Here is a 22,201-nt window from a genome sequence, read left to right as displayed (position 1 = left end):
CCAAACTTCACGAAACTTTGCGGAAATATGTCATAGCCCCAGACGAACAAAAAGGTATCCTGGGACCATAGCCTTAACTCAACAGGAAGTCAGACATTTTGAAATTGGCGTCCATTTTTCGCAATTTGCAAATTTGTTGTACCAACATAAAAAAAAAAACGGGTCAATTTGTACGAGATGAATCAAAAATCAAAAGTTATGAAAAAAATCTTGGCAGATTTAAAAGAACGCAGTTTCCGCAACTACCGTAATTTTGGCGAATTTCGACCAATTTCGCCACAAAACAGGAAGTGACATATAACTTCACCGGACATCGACCGATGTTCGTGAAACTTCGTACGTGAGACAAGAGACTTGGCTGGAAAACATCAGCTCATGAAACCTGAGTCAAGGGCATAACGCCACCTACTGGCAGGGCGGAGGCTGCAATATATAATTATATAAACAGGAGATTCTTTGGTTTTTACAGTCCCCAATTTGAATTCTGTTCCTGGAATTTATTATTTCACTTAATATGGGACAGCAAGTACAAAAAGTACCTCGTATACATTTCATTGGTTGGTTGTTTGGTGGTGTATTTGTTGTATAAAAACTATATAAAAAAAAAAAAAAGGAGCTGACTAAGAACACAGTAAACGTCCATCACCTGTTTTCAAAGAGACGACAAAACAACATCGACCACAAAATAAACTGCCGGAAAATTTTATTTGAATTCTGTCCTGAATCGGAACACGTGCAAACAAACTGAAACACAAACAACATGGCGTCACACCGCCTTCGTATTTACACATGTGTACATGGGCGTGTGCGTTTGCGTGCACAGGACGGTCGCACAAACAGACACTCCGAAGACAAAACGCACAAAATTAAACCCACGTCGTCGCGGCAGTCGAAGGATCGCCGACAAAACACCAACTCGAAAACTCTCGCCGTCTCCCTGGAAGGATCTGAAAGTTTAGTCTTTTCTTACTCGTTTTTTTTCTCCCTTTTTTAAAAAACTCTACAAAACATTGAAGGATCATTGTTTTCATACGTTCACAAAATCGTATTTTTTAAAGAAGGGGATAAACTAAGCCTAAGAACAAATTCAAACGCAGAGACAAGACTTGGAGAACCTTCCAGAGAAACTGTGTTAAAGTGCATAAACCAATCAGAACACAGCATTCAGGGGGAAAAACGACCAATAAACAGACGAAGGGGAAGGATCAGACGTCATTACTGGCAGTGACACCGGGGGGCGCCGAGGTCGTTCTCGGCGTCTGGTTAATGTACAACGTCCGTTTTATTCAGAAACGTTTCGTAACAACTCGCGAGATATAAAGTCGTCGCTAATACTCGTTTTTAATGTCTTTTAACAGTGAGACACAGACTAAAATGTGGTTGTGTGACACACTCAATGTCAGAGCTAGAGCGCCCCCTGGAGGATGAGACACGGTCTAAAGACAAAGATGGCCGTCAGCCTCCTGCTTTCACTGTTCCGACTTTTCAAACAGGAAACTCAAGTTTGTGACCGCACACTCTCCCGCACCAGAGTCCATAGAGAAAAGAGCTAGTGTTAGCTGTTGTGCTAGCTGTTTCGGTGTGCTAGTGTTAGCAGTTTGGGAGAGCTAGTGTTAGCTGTTTGGGTGAGCTAATGTTAGCTTTTGCATGTGAACTATAGTGAACTGTTTAGGTGAGCTAGTGTTGGCTGTGTTTGGGAGAGCTAGTGTTAGCTGTTTGGGCGAGCTAGTGTTAGCTGTTTGGGTGAGCTAGTGTTAGCTGTTTGGGTGAGCTAGTGTTAGCCTTTAGGGTGAGCTGGTGTTAGCTGTTTGGGTGAGCTAGTGTTAGCGCTTTGGGTGAGCTAGTGTTAGCGCTTTGGGTGAGCTAGTGTTAACTGTTTGTTTGGGTGAGCTAATGTTAGCCTTTAGGGTGAGCTGGTGTTAGCTCTTTGGGTGAGCTAGTTTTAGCGGTTTGGGTGAGCTAGTGTTAGCTGTTTGGGTGAGCTAGTGTTAACAGTTTGTTTGGGTGCGCTAGTGTTAGCTGTTTGTTTGGGTGAGCTAATGTTAGCCTTTAGGGTGAGCTGGTGTTAGCTCTTTGGGTGAGCTAGTTTTAGCGGTTTGGGTAAGCTTGTGTTAGCCGTTTGCTTGGATGAGCTAATGTTAAGCGGTTTGGGTGAGCTAGTGTTAGCTGTTTGTTTGGGTGAGCTAATGTTAAGCGGTTTGGGTGAGCTAGGGTTAGCTGTTTGTTTGGGTGAGCTAGTGTTAGCTGTTTGTTTGGGTGAGCTAGTGTTAGCAGTTTGTTTGGGTGAGCTAATGTTAGCCGTTTGAGTGAGCTGGTGTTAGCTGTTCGTTTGGGTGAGCTAATGTTAGCTTTTTCGTGTGAGCTGTAGTATAAGCTGTTTGGTTGAGTTGATGTTAACTGTTGGGGTTAGCTAGAGCTAGCCATTTGGATGGGTGAGCTAGTGTTAGCCGTTTGGGTGAGCTGTTGGACTTTGGTGCGGGAGAGCGAGTCGTGGCTCGTCTAACAGGAAGGTTAACGGTGAATTCTTCACATGGAATTGTCGGATCAAACATTCAGTCTTCGATCGTCCGAGTGAGGCTCAGTTCCCAGAATGCCACGGCAGCTTCAGTCTTTCACAAAATAAAAACTAATGATCCTGCGTTTCGTTTGCATTTGGTCGAAATAAAAAAACGACGTTTCAAAAAGACTGAAAGTGGAAATAACACAACACCAGAATGGCTTCGTACCCTGAACCAAAACTCCAGAGTGAAATATTTACAGACCTTCACTGAAGCCAGGTTTTCTCCTGGAACTTCTAAACCACGTGGGAAACGCAGCGGGAGAAACTCCGGGATGTTCTGGAAACTCTGGTCTGACCCAGAAAAAAACCTGCCGCCGTTTCATGAATTTTTCAACAGAAAACTCTGGACCCAATTCTCCAAACATCGGCCCCGGAGCTCGCGTTTGACAAAGGCCGCGTTACGTGACGTCTTCAAAGTTTAATAGATGGTTTTTAACATCTTTTATTTAAAACTCGTGAGATCCCGAACGTTTTAAAGGAAGACGAGAGCTTCAACTTCAGGATCTTCCAGGTTCTTTGAGTTCTACATTTACAGTTTACACAAATAAGCAAACACTGAGCTTCGTCAGGCCGTGGAAAAACGCGGGGATCGTGAGGGGAAAATCGCGCTGCTAGCTACGTCTTTGTTACAAAAATAAACGTCTCCTCTGGTATTAAAATAGACGACAATCTTTGTCTCTCTTGGGTTCGGTGAAGCTCGCGGCACCGGCATTTTTTGTATTTTTATACGTACGCGTTTGGCTTTGGGCGGATGTGTCGTAGGACTCTTCGTACGTGGAAATTTAAACGGCAGTTGGCGTGATTTTGGCGATCGTCGGGGGTTAGCGACGCTTATTTAGAGCTGAACGATGACGGACAGGTGGGAGGACGTACGCATCTTCGGACGTACGTATAAAAGTAGTTGACGGCGTCAACGTTAACGCACATTAACCCGCATGACGCCACGGCACCGTTTACCAGTTAGCTCCTTAAGTGCCGTTAGCACCTCCTACAGTCCAACTAGCGCTACAAATAACCAGCGTACCTCTGTACTGCGTTACTTTGTTGTTAAAGTTTAGCATTACTTTAGAGACTTATTCTAACAATCCGGAGTCTTTTCTGGTCCGTCGTCATGGAAACGACTCGCGCGCTAACGTTGACGATGTTAGCGCGCTAACGTGCTGACTACTAATAAAAAAGGTTTGGGTACCGTTCACGTTTGACCATCCTCGCTAATTTGGCACAGGTTAATTAAACACGAACTGTTCGGCCGCAACGCATCGAGTTCGCTAACCAACCCTACGTTGTATTTACGATCAATTTTTCTTCATCACGTTGAGTGACTTGGACGTAAAGTGGTCGTTGGAAGCTAACACAACTTTCAGGGAACCGTATCCGCCAAGAGTTTCCAACATGGCGACCGTTTTTTCCCTCCAAAACAGCTGATGTTGACGTCTCGCGCTAGCTTTACGGAAAAAAAACGACGTAACGTTTTCTTGTGAAATGAGCGACCTTACAAGCGGAAACGCGACGCGTTCTTCTTCTTCAGACGAAATAAAACGTCAAAAAGTGAATAAAAGAAGTGAAGAAATGCACAGACGACGGCAACAGGAACGCTGTTGTTCCCCGATCAATACTGGAGCTCCGATAAGAAAAAAAACGCTAAAAGAGAGAGAGAGAGAGAAGGAAAAAGCCCCGCCCACTGCTCCGAGTGGCTGGTTATGTCCTTTCAAAATAAAGGCCATCCTCCTAAAACAAGAAGCAGGGCTCGACACATCAGTAGCTTCACTCTTGCCGAGAATCTGACCAGGAATATTCCCAGAAGTCCCCGAAAAACAAGAGCACACGGAACTCCAAATTCACGCACACTTGAAAAAACAACATATACGTTTGGAGTTTGAGTTTAATCCAGGTCCAGATTTCATTCAGTTTGAATCCCTCGCGTTCTTCAGGTCAGGAAGTAAAAGGTCCGAGTTCTACAAACAGCACGAACGAGAGTTTAATAACATCTGTGTGAGGGTAAAACCTCTCTTGTTCCAGGTCCTGGGTCTAACCGCGATCCTAACCTGCGAGGACTTGGCCGAGAAACCGAGACAAACCGCCTCAGGATCCAACTGAAAACCCTGGTTCTAGCTTGGCTTGAGTTCAACTCAGGTCCAGAAAAGTAGGCGTGGTTTAAAGAGGGGAAACAAAAAAACTATGACACTGCTTCCCGGGTTTGGCTTCCACTTTAGAACCGGTCCAAACCAGAACCAGGTCCAGCGCTGGTCCTAGCTTGGGGGAAAAAAAAAGTCTCGGGCAGGTTTGGGGTTCAGATCTGGTTTCAATCCTGGTCCTCTGAGGTTTGTCCCAGCTTCTGGTTCGGGTTCCTTCGGAGCTCCTCTCAGGATTTGTCCGCCAGCTGAGGCTGCTCCATGGACCCCTCCTCGTCCGACAGGCCCGTTTCCACGGCGATAACCAAAGACGCCACGGAGGAGCTGCTCGCCATCGGCTGACGCTCACCTGCGGGAAGGGGAGGTCGGAGTTAGCGGTTCCAACGCTTCACTTCCTCTCCGCGTCATCGCATCGTCGCGTTACGTTACCTGTGTGCGTGTCGGTGGTGGCCGTCAGCGGACTCTCCCTCAGAGTGTCCGGGTCCTGGTAGTCCTGAGGGAGCCCCACCCGCCGGACGCCAGGGTCCAGCACCACCGAGGAGCTGTTCTCGCTCAGCGTGCCGTCGCTGGACGCCCCGGACACCACGGCCTCCAAGGCCAAGGCCCCGACGCCGCCCACGCCGCCCATGCCGCCGATGCCGCCCAGGGCCAGGTCGTAGTCCAGCGGGAGGTCGTCCAGGCAGTCTGCGTTGAGCTGTGGGGGAGGCGAGAAAAAAAGACGACGTTTAGTTCGTCCACGTTGGCGTTCTGCTCCGAGAGAAAAACCAAAAGGTGACTCACGGCGATGCCCAGGGCCTTCAGGATGTTCATCTTGCACATCGGACACGTGCGGTGGTCCAGCAGCCACGGATCCACGCAGCTTTTGTGGAACAAATGTCTGCAGAGGAGAAATAATCACCGTTTACCAGTTAGCTCCTTTAGTGCCGTTAGCGCCACCTACAGTCCAACTATCGCTACAAACAACCAGCGTATCTCTGTACTGCGTAGATGTGCCTCTCTTGTTAAAGTTTAGCGTTACTTTAGAGACTTATTTTAACAAATCGGGAGTCTTTTTCCGGTCAGTCGTCATGGAAACACGCCGTGCGCTAACGTTGACGCCGTTAGCGCGTTAACGTGCCGACTACTAGTAATAAAGGTTTGGTTACCGTTCACTTTGACCATCCTCGCTAATTTGGCACAGGTTGATTAAACACAAACCGTTCGACCGCGACGTACGAGTTCGCTAACCAACCCTAACTTTACCCATAACATGTCCAACAAAGTCTATAACATGTCCATAATATGACAAACTCTGTCTATGACATGTCAACTACGTGTCCAACTTTACCCATAACATGTCCAACGTTATCCATAACATGTCCAACTCTCTATAACATGTCCAACACTGTCTATAACATGTCCAACTTTGGCCATAACATGTCCAACGTTATCCATAACATGTCCAACTCTCTATAACATGTCCAACTTTATCCATAACATGTCCAACTTGTCGATAACCTGTCCAACTTTATCCATAACATGTCCAACGTTATCCATAACATGTCCATCTCTCTCTAACATGTCCAACTCTCTATAACTAACCAACCCAACCCTAACTTTACCCATAACATGTCCATATCTGTCTATAACATGTCCATAATATGACAAACTCTATGACATGTCAACTACGTGTCCAACTTTACCCATTACATGTCCAACGCTATCCATAACATGTCCAACTCTCTATAACATGTCCAACACTGTCTATAACATGTCTATAACATGTCCAACTTTATCCATTACATGTCCAACACTGTCTATAACATGTCCAACTTTATCCATAACATGTCCAACTCTGTCGATAACATGTCCAACTTTATCCATAACATGTCCAACACTGTCGATAACATGTCCAACTTTATCCATAACATGTCCAACACTGTCGATAACATGTCCATAATATGACAAACTCTGTGACATGTCAACTACGTGTCCAACTTTACCCATAACATGTCCAACGTTATCCATAACATGTCCAACTCTCTATAACATGTCCAACACTGTCTATAACATGTCCAACTTTATCCATAACATGTCCAACTTTATCCATAACATGTCCAACTTGTCGATAACCTGTCCAACTTTATCCATAACATGTCCAACGTTATCCATAACATGTCCAACTCTCTATAACATGTCCAACACTGTCTATAACATGTCCAACTTTGTCCATAGCATGTCCAACGTTATCCATAACATGTCCAACTCTCTATAACATGTCCAACTTTATCCATAACATGTCCAACGTTATCCATAACATGTCCATCTCTCTCTAACATGTCCAACTCTCTATAACTAACCAACCCAACCCTAACTTTACCCATAACATGTCCATATCTGTCTATAACATGTCCATAATATGACAAACTCTATGACATGTCAACTACGTGTCCAACTTTACCCATTACATGTCCAACGCTATCCATAACATGTCCAACACTGTCTATAACATGTCCAACTTTATCCATTACATGTCCAACACTGTCTATAACATGTCCAACTTTATCCAAAACATGTCCAACTCTGTCGATAACATGTCCAACTTTATCCATAACATGTCCAACACTGTCGATAACATGTCCAACTTTATCCATAACATGTCCAACTTGTCCATAACATGTCCAACACTGTCTATAACATGTCCAACACTGTCTATAACATTTCCAACACTGTCTATAACATGTCCAACACTGTCCATAATGTCCATCCCTCTATAACATGTCCAACTTGTCTATAACATGTCCAACTCTGCCTATAACATGTCCAACTCTCTTTATAACATGTCCAACTTGTCTACAACATGTCCAACTCTGTCTATAACATGTCCAACACTGTCCATAATGTCCATCTCTTCCTAACATGTCCAACACTCTCTATAACATGTCCATGTATTTACGATACATTTTTCTTCGTCGCGTTGAGTGTTTGGACGTAAAGTGGTCGTTTGACTTTTGAAGCTAACAACTCTCAGGGAACCGTATCACTCCAAGCGTTTCCAACATGGCGACCGTTTGTCCCCTCCAAAAGAGTTGATGTTGACGTCTCACGCTAGCTTTACAGAAAAACCAACACCCCGGGCCGAGCGGTCGCTCACCTGCAGGGCAGGATGCGGACCACGTCGTTAGCCTTGTAGCCCTCGATGCAGACGGCGCAGTTGTCAAAGTCGGCCTCCGTCTCCTGGTCGCCCTTCCGGATGGTGCGGACCTGCAGTTTGCTGATCGCCTTCTTCGCCGCGTCGCCAAGACGACGCTGGGGGGAAAGAGGCGGAGACACAACCGTGTTGATCACCGGTTTCTTTCACCGCCACTATCGCGATAACCTCTCTTAGCGCTAAGATTTGAGATCCGAGAGACGTACCTGGTTCCTGTCTCTGGCGTTAGCGTATCGGAACCTCTGGATGTAGTAGAAGACGAGCCAGGCCAGCGAGATGATCATGAGCACGATGAAGGAGATGGAGACGAACACCACCGACGTCCGGCTCACGTACTTCTGCAGGTTCCTGGTGCCGATGGTGATGGTCATGTTCACCGTCACGTTGCGCTCCAGCAGCGACACCACCTCGCGTCCTTTGGGCTCCGGGATCATGATGGCGACCACGTCCCCTGTGCCTGAGGACGACAGGGGGTGAGAAAACAGAAGACACAGGTGAGACATGAGAGAACGAGAGCGCCACCTGTCTGAGCGTGCTGGGTAAATGTTTCAGTGACACATCAAACGTCACAAAACACCTGGTTTTTGGTCCTGAGGCAAATATTTAGCTTCTCTTCAGGGTCAAAGGTCAAGGTGTGTGCAGCTGCTAAGGTCTCAGTTTCTGTCTGTCCACACGAGAACACAACTGGACATTTTTTATTATTGTGTCTCTGACATGTCCAACTCTGTGTATAACATGTCCACAATATGGCAAACTACGTCTATGACATGTTAAAATACCAGTAACATGTACACCACATGTCCAACTTTACCCATAACATGTCCAACACTGTCGATAACATGTCCACAATATGGCAAACTCCGTCGTTGACATGTTAAAATACCAGTAACATGTCCACCACATGTCCAACTTTACCCATAACATGTCCAACACTGTCCATCTTTCTGTAACATGTCCAACACTGTGTATAATATGTCCACAATATGACAAACTCTGTTTATGACATGTTAAAATACCAGTAACATGTCCAACTCTCTTTATAACATATCCAACTTTACCCATAGCATGTCCAACACTGTCGATAACATGTCCAAATCTCTATAACATGTCCAACTTTATCAATAACATGCCAATCTCTGTCTATAACATGTCCAACACTATAACATGTTAATCTCTCTCTATAACATGTCCAACTCAGTCTATAACATGTCCACCACTGTCTATAACATGTCCAACACTGTCTATAACATGTCCAACTTTAACCATAACATGCCAATTTCTGTCTATAACATGTCTAACTCTGTCTATAACATGTCCAACACTGTCTATAACATGTCCTATAACATGTCCAACACTGTCTATAACATGTCCAACTCTGTCTATAACATGTCTACCTCTGTCCATAACATGTCCAACTCTCTATATAACATGTCCAACACTGTCTATAACATGTCCAACTCTCTCTATAACATGTCCAACACTGTCTATAACATGTCCACCCCGTCTACAACATGTCCAACACAGTCTATAACATGTCCAACTCTCTATATAACATGTCCACCCCGTCTATAACATGTCCAACACTGTTTATAACATGTCCAACACTGTCTATAACATGTCCAACACTGTCTATAACATGTCCAACACTGTCTATAACATGTCCACCTCTGTCCATAACATGTCCAACACCGTCTATAACATGTCCAACTCAGTCTATAACATGTCTACCTCTGTCCATAACATGTCCAACTCTCTATATAACATGTCCAACACTGTCTATAACATGTCCAACTCTGTCTATAACATGTCTACCTCTGTCCATAACATGTCCAACTCTCTATATAACATGTCCAACACTGTCTATAACATGTCCAACTCTCTCTATAACATGTCCAACACTGTCTATAACATGTCCACCCCGTCTACAACATGTCCAACACAGTCTATAACATGTCCAACTCTCTATATAACATGTCCACCCCGTCTATAACATGTCCAACACTGTTTATAACATGTCCAACACTGTCTATAACATGTCCAACACTGTCTATAACATGTCCAACACTGTCTATAACATGTCCACCTCTGTCCATAACATGTCCAACACCGTCTATAACATGTCCAACTCAGTCTATAACATGTCCATCTCTATCCATAACATGTCCTACTCTCTATAACATGTCCAACACTGTCTATAACATGTCCAACACTGTCCATAACATGTCCAACACCATCTATAACATGTCCACCTCCGTCTCCCACAGACCCTGAACGCACCAGAGTGGGGCATGGTGATGGTGTCGTTGGCGTTCGCGGAGCCCACGTTGAAGATCACCACCGCGGACGCGTTCTGCGCCGCCGCGTGGCGGATCTTGTCCTTGCAGGTGCAGTTGCCCCGGGCGATGAGCGCGATCCAGGCCTCGGCCTGCGCGGGCACCGCGAACCGGGTGTTGGGGTCGCAGGCCTGGCGGTCGTGCGGGCCCGCGGGCAGGACCACCACCCCCTTGGCGTCCCTCTTCGCCGAGTTCTCCCCGTAGCGGCCGCACTCCGTCTTCTCGGTGCGGTGCTCCGCGGTGGCCGGGTCCCTGTAGGTGATGTTGACGAAGGCGGTGTACCACTCCTCCCGCTCGGCCACGGTGAAGTCCAGGCACAGCAGGTGGACGAAGCAGAAGGAGAGCAGCCACGTCGAGAGGGCCAGGCTGCGGCAGGCCGCCACCAGCGAGCCCGGGGCCATGCTGAGCCTCCCCCGGTGAGAGCGAGTCAACCGTGCGTCGAGGCTCCGGGAGACTCCTACTCCACCATGTTCAGTTTCTCCAATCTGTTCACAAATCCCCAATCTGTCGCTGTTATTCCGGTATTTTCCCACCCGTATTTCTTGGTGCGTTTAGTCGCTCCGCTCCGCCCCGCTCACCCTCCACCGCGGAGCCGCCTCCATTTCCAGCCGACGCCGACACACACACAACGCGAGCTGCCGCGGCAGAGAGAGGTTCCGCGCGGACGGCGACGCGAACGGAACGGACCGGGGCCGGGACCGGGCTGGAGCGAAGCAGCAAGGCGGGCACGGATCGTCCTCTGCTCCGGGTGAAGGCAGCGACAAAGACCAGCTGCTTTGTTTTGACTGGGCCCGAGCGACAAGCTGACGGGAAACAGCACATCCGGTGGCAGCTTTTCAACATAAAAGCACGGCAACGGCGACTCGGTCGGTACGAATGAATAATACACAAATGAATAAGCACAGGAAGGAAGCTATTGTATATTATATATAAATATATATATATATATATTAGTGATATATAAGGGGGGGGGGGTGAACGCATTTATAAAGTATTAGTGATTCTGATGTTTAGGTGTAAATATCACGTGCATTGTTTTAAACTTATAGATGATATGGTTGAACTATTCAGACTAATCGATTAACTGTGATCACTGGTCATAACATAACACAACATATTTATAATATATAATAATACCTACTTGGGTTTGTGAGCCCCACTGCTCTTTAATTGTGAAGGACAAAGCGTCTCACTTCCGTTCTGTGTCTGCGTTTGTGTGTGTGAGTGACCCTGAACAGCGCCCCCCAGAGGCTTGGAGTAAAAACAGCAGCCATAAATCAAAACATTGCATCTGTGAATAATTCCAATGTAAACAACAATGGATTAAATAAAATAGCGATTTAAAAAAAAAAAAAACCGTTATGAGTTTATTTTTTCAAAATAAAATACGTAAAATATTATTAATAATAATAATAATAATAAAATGATATAGACTTTTGAATTGTTTCATAAAATTGCATCTTTTTGACTTGACAGATGTGGTTTGTTCACGTTAAATGTTCACAGTCAGTAGTTTTGATCGTCATTAATCCTAATCCGATGAATAATCTCATGTGTGAGTCTGTCCGTAGCTGCCGTCCGGAGGTCTGTACAGTTTGGGGAAGGTGAGGAGCTGCACGCCGCTGAAGGCAAACTTCCTGCCGCCGACGTTCTTCTGCACGTTCTCCATCCTGCAGCCGTCCCTACACACACACACACACACACAGGGTCACACACACACCCGTGACCTTTTGTCGTATTAACTCTGCTGGTCTTTGTGCAGCAGCGTGACGAGGCTGAGCAGCAGCCACAGGACCAGCAGGTGAGACGTGACCAGCAGGACGGCCACGGGGTAAACGTGGCGTCTGCGCAGAGACGTCCACGAGCCGCGGAGAGCCCAGGGGCCGCCGCCGCCGCCGCCGCCGTCCGACCCAGAGACGGTGAAGCCTGATCGGGCGTAACACGAGAGCATCTGCCCCCAAGACTGACGGGACCTGGAGCAGGTGTGTGTGTGTGTGTGTGTGTGTGTGGAGGATAGAGAGAAGGAAGGAAGGAAGAGGTGAAGGAAAAGAAAGGAAGGAATGAAAGACGAGAAAAGATGAAACATTTATCATCGAAGCAGCAAAGAAAGAAGAGAAAATAAGTGCAAAAAAAGGAGGGAAAACAAAAAAGCAAAGATAAAAGACGACGGAAAAGAAAAAGTGATGAAAAAGTGCGTTTGAACGCTACGCAAAGATATTTTTCTTGTAGTGACGTAGAAACGCTCTCTTATTGCTAATGCTAAGCTAACTACGCTCACACAACCAAAGCACGGTTAGCTTTTTGTTAGCGGGGGCGACCGGAGCGAACAACGCGCATTTTGAGACATAGCGGTTATAGCGGTTTTTGCGTTGGCTAGCATGGTTGATGAAAAAAAAATCGGACCTATTTGCGTCTTTCACGGTTTACGTAAACATATTGCTATCTATGGTCGCCGTAAAAGCGTGACAGCAGACAAAACGCAAAAGTCCAGAACTCACCAAGTTGTTTATCTTTGCCACCCACTTCCTTATCGTCACCTCGCCTTATCGGGCGCTATCTCCGCTAGTGCGAGTGCGACTCCTCATGCAAGTGACGCAAAATTCGCATTTACTTTTTAAATCGAACTAAGCACGGTTAGCTTTTCGTTAGCGGGGGCGACCGGAGCGAACAATGTACATTTTGAGACACAGCGGTTATATCGGTCTTTGCGTTGCCTAGCATGGCTGATGAAAAAAAAATTGTATCTATTTGCATCTCTCGCGGTTTACGTAAACTCACTGCTATCTATGGTCGCCGTAAAAGCGTGACAGCAGACCAAACGCAAAAGTCCAGAACTCGCCAAGTTGTTTATCTTTGCCACCCACTTCCTTATCGTCCCCTCCTTCTTTGTCCGAATTCGGGACGCTAGCTCGCTAGTGCGAACAACGTGCATTTTGAGACATATCGGTTATAACGTTTTTTTTGCGTTGCCTAGCGTGGCCGATGAAAAAAAATCGTACCTATTTGCGTCTATCACGGTTTACGTAAACTCATTGGCGTAAAACATTCGCGTTGGGTTTGCGTTCGTTCCCCTCACAGAACTCGGATTTTCGACTTCGGAAATTCGTAGCAATCCTAGCCATCTTGGGATAATACCGATAATAGCGCGTCTGTCGCAGTACGTTTAGCAACATGTTTTTACGTCGAGCATTTGATTGCTATTGCTAACGACGGCTAACAACAGCTAGCGCCAGATACGTTTCCGCCCATGTTTTTTCCCAGTTGCGACTTCTGAGTTACGATGTAAATGACACGCGGCAGTTACCGGTTCCTCGGAGATGAGGTTCTGCCTCATTAGGACCAGGTTTTAGTCTCCATGAGGACTACTGGTCCTGAGAAGGTCCTAAAGAGGCAACAAATACAAGCACACACACACTTCTTTCTGCACTCGTGAGGACATTTCTAACCAAAATGTAAATTTAACCCTAAAAACCAGGTTTTTATCCTAAAAAAAAGACCTTTAGGGTTGCGTCCACACACACACAAACTTGTTTTGACGTCTTTGTGAGGACACGTCATTGACATGATGCATTCCCGTCACAACTAAGTGTCTAAAACCAGGTCTTAACGCCCTGAAAAAGCCCTTTAAAGTTGCGCGGTCCAGACAAAATGTCATGTTTCTTGGACCTCACAAAGTATGAAATACAAACACACACACACACACACCTCCTCATAGCGTCCAGTGCGGTGTTGAAGTCTCGGAGTGTGTGTCTGTCCCGCAGTAACACACACTGCTCCAGCGTCACCGACATGGCCGTGCGGTCCTTTGCGCTCTTGCAGCTGGTCAGACGGACGCCGCCCACCTGCCGACACACCTGCACACACACAGATGTCCATTAGGGACACTTGTCTCGTCACGGAGACATCGTCGTCGTCGTCTCTGGACAAACGTCTTCACCTTGGCGGCCGTCCACAGCAGCTCCACGTTCTTCCTCTTCCGCGACGCCGCGCAGTGGTCGAGCGATGACAGCAGGTTGGACAGAGGCTGGAGACAAGCTGGAGACACATGGACGTGAGACATGAGACGGAGACGGACGGACGGACGGACGGACACTGATATATCGAACAGAGAGGTGTGTCTCACTCAGGTGAGGCAGGCCGTCTCGCAGCGTCTCACAGTATCCTCGGAGACGCCGACAGTTCTCTTGGTTCAGTCGGTCCTGAAGAGACGTGTCCCCGAACCTGTGGAGACGCACAAAAATATGTCTTTGTGAGGACTTAAAGGGTGTTTGTCCTCACTGAGACAGCTGTACAAACACGTGTGTGTGTGTGTGTGTGTGTGTGTGTGTGTGTGTGTACCTCTCCGCCAAACTCTGCTGTTGGTTTATTCCGATGTTGAAGACGACCGGATGGACTCGTATCAAACACCCGTCCCTCAGTTGCCGCGGCAACGACCGGAACGTGTCAGGCGGTAGCGGCATTTCGACGACGAAACTGTACCTGAACAAACACACACACACACACAAACACACAATAACACACACACGTACAAACACACTGTTGTGTATGTGTGTATACAGTATATGTGTGTGTGTTGGTCACCATGTTCCTCGTAGCGTCGGCAGCAGCTCGTCCTCTCTGTCCGTCTCCGCCTCGGTGACGGTGAACGCTACCTGGCTCAGGTCGGCCACGCCCACCTCCATGTCCTCTAGCATGCCCTCCTCATCACCTGACACACACACACACACACACACACACACATCATCATCAAACCACGTCAACTAGCATCTTTGGGGTGGTTTGGGCGTAGGGCGCAAATCGACAAAATGGACACCAAAATTTAAAAAAGACCAACTTCCTGTATCGTGGCGAATGGTCGAAATTCGCCAAGGGTTGCCATGGTCATGCCGTTTTGAGTCCGCAAAACCTTTGGAAAATTTTGCTAACATTGCTCCGACATAGATTTTTAGGAACGTACATAGCATTGTAGAAACGTACATAAGTTCGCAAATCGCCAAAATGGACGCCAAAATTAAAAAAAGGCCAACTTCCTGTATCGTGGCAAATGGTCGAAATTTGCAAAGGGTTGCTATGGTCACGCCGTTTTGAGTCCACAAAACCTTTTGACAATTTTGCTAAAATTGCTCCTAAATAGATTTGTAGGAACGCACGTAGATTTGTAGAATCGTACATAAGTTCGCAAATCGCCAAAATGGACGCCAAAATTCAAAAAGGCCAACTTCCTGTATCGTGGCGAATGGTCAAAATTCGGAAAGGGTTGCTATGGTCACGCCGTTTTGAATCCGCAAAACCTTTCGACAATTTTGCTAACATTGCTCCTACATAGATTTGTAGGAACTGTACGTAGATTTCCTACGTAGATTTGTGGAAACGTGCATAAATTCGAAAATCGCCAAAATGGAGGCCAAAATTAAAAAAAGGCAGACATCCTGTATCGTGTCGAATGGGCAAAATTCGCCAAGGTTTGCCATTATCATGCCGTTTTGAATCCGCAAAACCTTTCGTCAATTTTGCTAACATTGCTACGACATAGATTTGTAGGAACGTATGTAGATTTGTAGAAACGTGCATAAGTTCGCAAATTGCCAAAATTCAAAAAGGCCGACTTCCTGTATCGTGTCGAATGGGCGAAATCCGCCAAGGTTTGCCATGGTCATGCCGTTTTGAATCCGCAAAATCTTTCGTCAATTTTGCTAACATTGCTCCGACATAGATTTGTAGGAACGTACGTAGATTTCCTACGTAGATTTGTAGAAACGTACATAAGTTCGCAAATCGCCAAAATTCAAAAAGGCCGACTTCCTGTATCGTGGCCAATGGTCGAAATTCGCCAAGGGTTGCCATGGTCATGCCGTTTTGAATCCGCAAACCTTTCGACAATTTTGCTAACATTGCTCCTACATAGATTTGTAGGAACGTACATAGATTTCCTACGTAGATTTGTAGGAACATACGTAGATTCGCAAATTACCAAAATGGACGCCAAATTATCAAAAAGGCCGACTTCCTGTATCGTGACGAATGGTCGAAATTCGCCAAAGGTTGCCATGGTCATGCTGTTTTGAATCCGCAAAACCTTTCAACAGTTTTGCTAACATTGCTCCGACATAGATTTATAGGAACGTACGTAGATTTCCTACGTAGATTTGTAGAAGCGTACATAAGTTCGCAAATTGCCAAAATTCAAAAAGGCCGACTTCCTGTATGGCGGCGAATGGTCAAAATTCGCCAAGGTTTGCCACGGTCATGCCGTTTTGAATCTGCAAAATCTTTCGTCAATTTTGCTAACATTGCTCTGACATAGATTTGTAGGAACATACGTAGATTTGCTAAGTAGATTTGTAGAAACGTACATAGATTCGCCAAAATGGACGCCAAAAATTCAAAAAGGCTGACTTCCTGTTGAGTTGAGGCCATGGTCTGCCTTCCTATCGTGGCGAATGGGTTGCCATGGTCACGCCGTTTTGAATCAGCAGAACCTTTCGACATCTTTGCTAACATTGCTAACAAACATATGTTAGCTAAACACTGTGTCTAAAAGACGGTGAGGTCGTGGGCCACCTGTTTCTGTTTGACACCTGTGGTCTAAGTAGTTTAAGCTAGCTTTGCAACCTGGGAAACCCCGTATTATTGTCCCCCTGCCTTGCTAGCCATTATTTACGGCATTTATATTAAGTATTGTTAGCTTTTCCTCGTACAACCAGTCAAATGTGAGCGTATGTACGTACCGTAGATGCTCAGCAGACTCTCGAACTGAGCCAAGACACCGACAGAGTGAAGCTGCTGCAGGAAGTCACGGTCGTCCAGGGAACTGTAGAGCTTCAGCGCGAAGCCGCAGACGAGCGCCGAGATCTGCGCGAGAAAGAGAGTTTTGTTAGCCGCAGGCGTCGTGGCTAGGAGAAGCTGCTGTGAGAAGGAGAGTGGGTGGAGCTCCATCCAGAACTCAAGTTGTTTATCTTCGCCAACCACTTCCTTATCGTCCCTTCTTTCTTTGTCCAAACTCTGGGACGCTAGCTCGCGTTGAGTGCGACTCCTCATGCAAGTGACCCAAAATTAGCATTTGTCGTCACGTCTCTTAAAATCTCATCGTGCACAAAATGGATGTTGCTTAAAAGATTAAGTGATGAGAACACAATTCCTTGACGGCAGAAAAAGTCAGCTAGCATGCGGCTAACATTTACGCTGATACGGTAAATTATTCCAAACGCTAAACAACCTTAAGTACAATCAATTAGCTTACGGTTCACAAAACGAAGTCGCAATTCGTGAATTGGGAGCTTTCCGAAACTTCCACTTGCAATGTCGTAAATGTGACACAAGGGGGCAGCGTCTGTCTCACCGCTTGGCTGAAGACAGCGTGGCGTCTCAGGACCATCTGTGCCGGCCCCTGATCAACAGTCAGAACCACCGCGTGCTGCAGGACCACAAAGGTCATGGCGGCCCGTGCCTTCGTCACCGCCTCGCGCACGCAGTCCCTGAGCGTGACCACAAGAGGGAGCAGCTGCTCCTGCCAAGAGGACGAGGAAGGAGAGGAAGGAGACGCTGGAGGAGACGAGACGGAAGTTCATTGTCACGATCTGACGATCGAACGGACGGATGGACGTGAGACAGTTGGACGACAGAGACGCGAGAAGACGCCTCACCTGTGCTGCCCGGCGCCTCCTGCTGCAAACGGTCCGCCATGGCGATGATGCAGCTGATGCTAGTGGCTACATTGGCCCACGCTATGTCCTACACACACACACACACAGTATTAAACATCAAACAACTCGAAACTCAAGGCTAACAACTAGTGAAAGAAAACCCTTAAATACTTAACTCTAGCTAGCTAAAACATGACCATTAGCGAAAAACAAAAAGCAAGATAACTAGCAAAACAAAACCTTGAAACTTAACTGACGAATGACAAAAAAAGACTAACTGAACACCAGATAACTTAGCTAACAAACTGCTAGCTAGCAAAACAGTGCTAACTAGTACCAATAATACTCGCAAAACAAAGGTAAGATTAAAGTAGTTACCCATGTTTTTCTTTAGACGCACTGACGACTAATATGAAAACTAGTGCGATAGCATAAATGAGTAGAATTAGACATGAAGCTAATACAAAGTCAGCCTGCGCCGCTAACTTTGACGTCGCACACTCTCTAACTCACCCACTCGTCCTCGTCATATTCCTCATCACGCCGGCGAACTTCCTGTCGGCCCAGAGAACCCCGCTTGTCACTGCTCGGCGAGTCGGCGACCAGGCCGTTGCTATGGACACGGCTACAGCTAAAGTGGGCGGAGCTTTGGCCGTGGATCGCTAGCAGGGCGCTCTTGACCAGCTCGTCTTTGAGCGCGTGGACCAGCTGCCCAATCTGATGAAGACGCAGACGCAGAGTTTTAGACTCGCTGAGCCTGCAAATGTGCATCACCTGTGCGTCGCTCCTCCTCCTCCTTCACCTGTTGCGTCAGAGGCTCCAGCGCCCCCTGCAGGCGAACGGTGCTCCGCTCCGAGGAGACGGAGAGCAGCTCCTCAGAGAGCCCGAACACGAGAGGCTGCAGCTGGGACACGGTGGTCAGCAGCTGCCTGGCTCTGGAGCTCTGGTCCTGGAGGTGAGACACGCAGCTACAAACACAGAGGAGTAACCCGAGAGTACTGTAACTGAGTACTACGTGCACAGGTAACAGGGTACTGCAGAAGTACTGTAACTGTGTGTACCTGTACTTCCTGTGTTTACTCATCATTCTCTTCAGTCCGCCGTGTTTGAAGGCCTGGTGGTGATCGGCCGGAGCTCCGAACGTGATGACATCGTACCACGCGCCTGGAGACAGACATGCTACAACGCTACAGGAAACGGCAAACGGCAGGAGGACGCGCAGGTGAGGGAAAACAAACGCACCTGTGCCATCGGGGTCGGTCACCTCCATCCTCTGCGCGTGCAGATTGGTCGCGACAAACTGCAGGTGAGCGTCCGACTTCCTGCTGCTCGACTTGAAGCAGGACACGTCTGCGAGAGAAGAGCGCCGCGCGTGTTTATGCTAAGCTAAGCCAAGCTAGGCGCCGACCGCGTGACCTTTAAACGACCTCACCTGAGAGTTTGTCGAGCTCCGCCAGCGTCTCCTGGTAACAGCCAATCAGGCGGTGACAGTGGCTGATGACGTCATGGCGGATCGTTTCCCAGTGAGGCGACAGGTCACCGAGGTCGATCACCTCCTGGACCCTGAGACGACGTCATGAGTGATTCTACTACACACACACGTACAAATACACATATACGTGTGTTGTTACCTGTGTGTGTACTCGTGTATGAGCGCGCTCAGTAGTTGTCTGGGTAAAGAGAAGGAGAGCGGTGTCTCCGACAGCTGCTCTCTGACCAGCAGCCATCGCTGGTCCTCTGTCTGAAACCTGTACACTTTACACACCTGAGCACACAGCGCTACACACACACACACACACACACACACACACACAGAGCATCATGTTAGCATCATACTAACACGTTAGCATCATGTCCATAGCAGTTATATCAATGTTTCGTCATGCTAACATCATGTTACCATTGTTAACGTCAAGTTGCCAACATGTTAGCATCATGTTAACATCTAACGTCCATCTTATGTGCATGTCTGATGCCACGATAGCATCATGTCACGTGACCATTGACCACATCAGTATCATGAGAATGTCTCAGGTCATGTTTGCGACATGTTAGCATCATGTTAACATCATACTTACACGTTAGCATCAAATTCATAGCAGTCATATCAATGTTAAATGTCATGCCAACGTGATGTTAATTTCTTAATGTCTATCGTCATGCTCGCATCACGTCATGTTACCATTGTTAACGTCATGTTGCCAACATGTTAGCATCATGTTAACATCTGGCGTCATGCTATTTTCATGTCTAATGTCGTGTTAGCATCATGTCACCGTGACCATTGACCATGTCAGTATCATGAGAATGTCTCAGGTCATGTTTGCGCCTTGTTAGCATCATGTTAACATCATACAAACATGTTAACATCATGTTACTGTCCTAATGTCTATCGTCATGCTTGCATCATGTCATGTTACCATTGTTAACGTCATTTTACTAACATGTTAGCATCGTGCTAGAGTTAAATGTCACATTAACTTCATGTTAATATCTAATGTCATGATATGGTAATGTTTAATGTCACATAAGCATCATGCTAATGTTGTCTGAATGTCTCAGGTCATGTTAGTACCATATTAGCATCATGCTAGAGTCATATCAATGTTAAATGCCACATTAAATTCATGTTAACATTTAATGTCATGATATGTTAATGTTTAATGTCACGTTAGCATCATGCTAATGTTGCCTTAGTGTCTCAGGTCATCTTAGTGCCATATTAGCATCATGCTAGAGTCATATCAATGTTAAATGCCACGTAAGCATCATGTTAATTCCTGTTTATCGCCATGTTAGCATCATGTCATGTTAGCGTCAACATTGTCAACATCATGTTAGAGTGTCGGGTCGCGTTTTTGTCATGCTAGTACCATGATAATGCCGTGTTAACATTGTGTTCACATGATATTAGCACCATGTGACTATAAGGCTAACTTTGTGCTAACGTCATGACAAAGTGATTTAGCAAAATGTGTTTGTGTGTGTATGTGAGAGACCTGCTCTCATCATGGGACTGTTGACTTTGTCATGGACAGAGCTGTGAAGGACGTCACACAGGGCGGAACACTGGAGAGACAAGGACGGAAATAATGGAGAGACCACACGGCGCCTTTAAATTTCATCATGTACGCCATTCTTTGAAATACAGTATTTATCTTCGCCTCTTCTCTACCTCGTGTGGATGAGACGTCCTCCGCTCCCCGACCTCGTCCACTCCTTCCATCGTCCTGACGAAGGGACAAAAATTTAGTTAAACGTGGGTAAACTGATCGAATAAACCGCAAAACAGAAGGATAACTAGCAAAAGAATGCTAACTAGCAAGAACTCAAAACAAACAAACAAAAAAACCTACAAACTTTCAATGCTAACAAGCTCGATGGCTAGTAAAAGAGTGCTCGTGATGAGAATATAATTCCTTGATGGCAGCAAAGGTGAGCTAGAATGTGGCTAACATTTACGCTGATATAGTAAATAATTACAAATGCCAAACAACCTAAAGTACAATCAATTAACTTACTGTTCACAAAACAAAGTCACAATTCGTGATTGTTTGATCAAATAAACCACTAAACAGAAAGATAACTAGCAAAAGAATGCTAACCAGCAAGGATATAACTCAAAACAAAACAAAAAGAAACCGAAAAACTTTCAATGCTAACGAGATTGGTAATTAAAAGATTAAGTGACGAAAACACAATTCCTTAACGGCATAAAAGATCAGCTAGCATGCGGCTAACATTTACGCTTCTATAGTAAACGATTCCAAACGCTTCACAACCGCAAAACAGAACTATAACTAGCAAAAGAATGCTAACTAGCAAGGATATAACTCAAAACAGAACAAAAGAAAACCTTACAAACTTTCAGTGCAAACTAGCTCAATAACTCGGATGGCCAGCAATAGAGCGCTAACTAGCTAAGATATAACTCACTAAACAAGAAACAAAATGAATACATACAAAACGCTACAAAAATCTAATTCCGGACAAAATGGATGTCACGAAATATATGTATTGTTGTTTGAAAGCTTAAGTGACGAAAACACAATTCCTTGATGGCAGAAAAGGTCAGCTAGCATGTGGCTAACATTTACGCTTATATAGTAAATAATTCCAAACGCTACACAACCGCAAAACAGAAAGATAACTAGCAAAAGAATGCTTACTAGCAAGGATATAACTCAAAACAAAACAACAAAAAACCCTACAAACTTTCAATGCTAACTAGCTCGATAACTTGGATGGCCAGCAAAAGAGCGCTAAACTAGCAAAGATATAACTCGCTAAACAAGAAACAAAATGAATACGTACAAAACAAAATGGATGTCATGAAATATATG

General features: G+C 46.0%; 2 protein-coding genes across 3 annotated transcripts in view; both read right to left on the bottom strand.

The window, feature by feature from the left end:
- Positions 1–680: 680 nt before the first annotated feature.
- Positions 681–11,233, bottom strand: rnf150b (ring finger protein 150b). Of its 2 annotated transcripts, XR_014593133.1 has the most exons (7): positions 10,160–11,233; positions 8,089–8,339; positions 7,826–7,980; positions 5,473–5,569; positions 5,122–5,386; positions 1,875–5,041; positions 681–1,782 (listed from the first exon to the last, which is right to left on the bottom strand). XR_014593133.1 is itself a non-coding variant. In XM_083910014.1 (6 exons), the coding sequence occupies exons 1-6, from the start codon at positions 10,614–10,616 to the stop codon at positions 4,923–4,925; spliced, it is 1,344 nt and encodes a 447-aa protein (XP_083766140.1). In that variant the 5' UTR covers positions 10,617–11,233; the 3' UTR covers positions 681–4,922. The 2 variants fall into 2 exon arrangements, 1 of the variants encoding a protein (XP_083766140.1); XM_083910014.1 differs by having other exon boundaries at positions 681–5,041.
- Positions 11,234–11,764: 531 nt separating this feature from the next.
- LOC310942245 (type II inositol 3,4-bisphosphate 4-phosphatase-like) overlaps positions 11,765–22,201 on the bottom strand; it is a gene marked incomplete at both ends in the record, with an annotated part of 11,864 nt that continues 1,427 nt past the window's right edge. The window contains 16 exons of the mRNA XM_083907589.1: positions 11,765–11,897; positions 13,921–14,069; positions 14,153–14,250; positions 14,339–14,436; positions 14,554–14,694; positions 14,797–14,923; positions 16,944–17,067; positions 17,555–17,757; positions 17,790–17,946; positions 18,372–18,575; positions 18,661–18,826; positions 18,920–19,208; positions 19,291–19,421; positions 19,490–19,637; positions 20,858–20,927; positions 21,034–21,088. Of these exons, the coding sequence (XP_083763715.1) occupies positions 11,765–11,897; positions 13,921–14,069; positions 14,153–14,250; positions 14,339–14,436; positions 14,554–14,694; positions 14,797–14,923; positions 16,944–17,067; positions 17,555–17,757; positions 17,790–17,946; positions 18,372–18,575; positions 18,661–18,826; positions 18,920–19,208; positions 19,291–19,421; positions 19,490–19,637; positions 20,858–20,927; positions 21,034–21,088 (2,293 nt within the window). The remainder of the gene's footprint in view (positions 11,898–13,920; positions 14,070–14,152; positions 14,251–14,338; positions 14,437–14,553; positions 14,695–14,796; positions 14,924–16,943; positions 17,068–17,554; positions 17,758–17,789; positions 17,947–18,371; positions 18,576–18,660; positions 18,827–18,919; positions 19,209–19,290; positions 19,422–19,489; positions 19,638–20,857; positions 20,928–21,033; positions 21,089–22,201) is intronic.

This window comes from Microchirus variegatus (genome assembly GCF_963457635.1).
Source record: "Microchirus variegatus genome assembly, chromosome: 2".
Taxonomy (NCBI): Eukaryota; Metazoa; Chordata; class Actinopteri; order Pleuronectiformes; family Soleidae; genus Microchirus; species Microchirus variegatus.
This window is presented reverse-complemented; position numbering and strand designations above follow the sequence as displayed.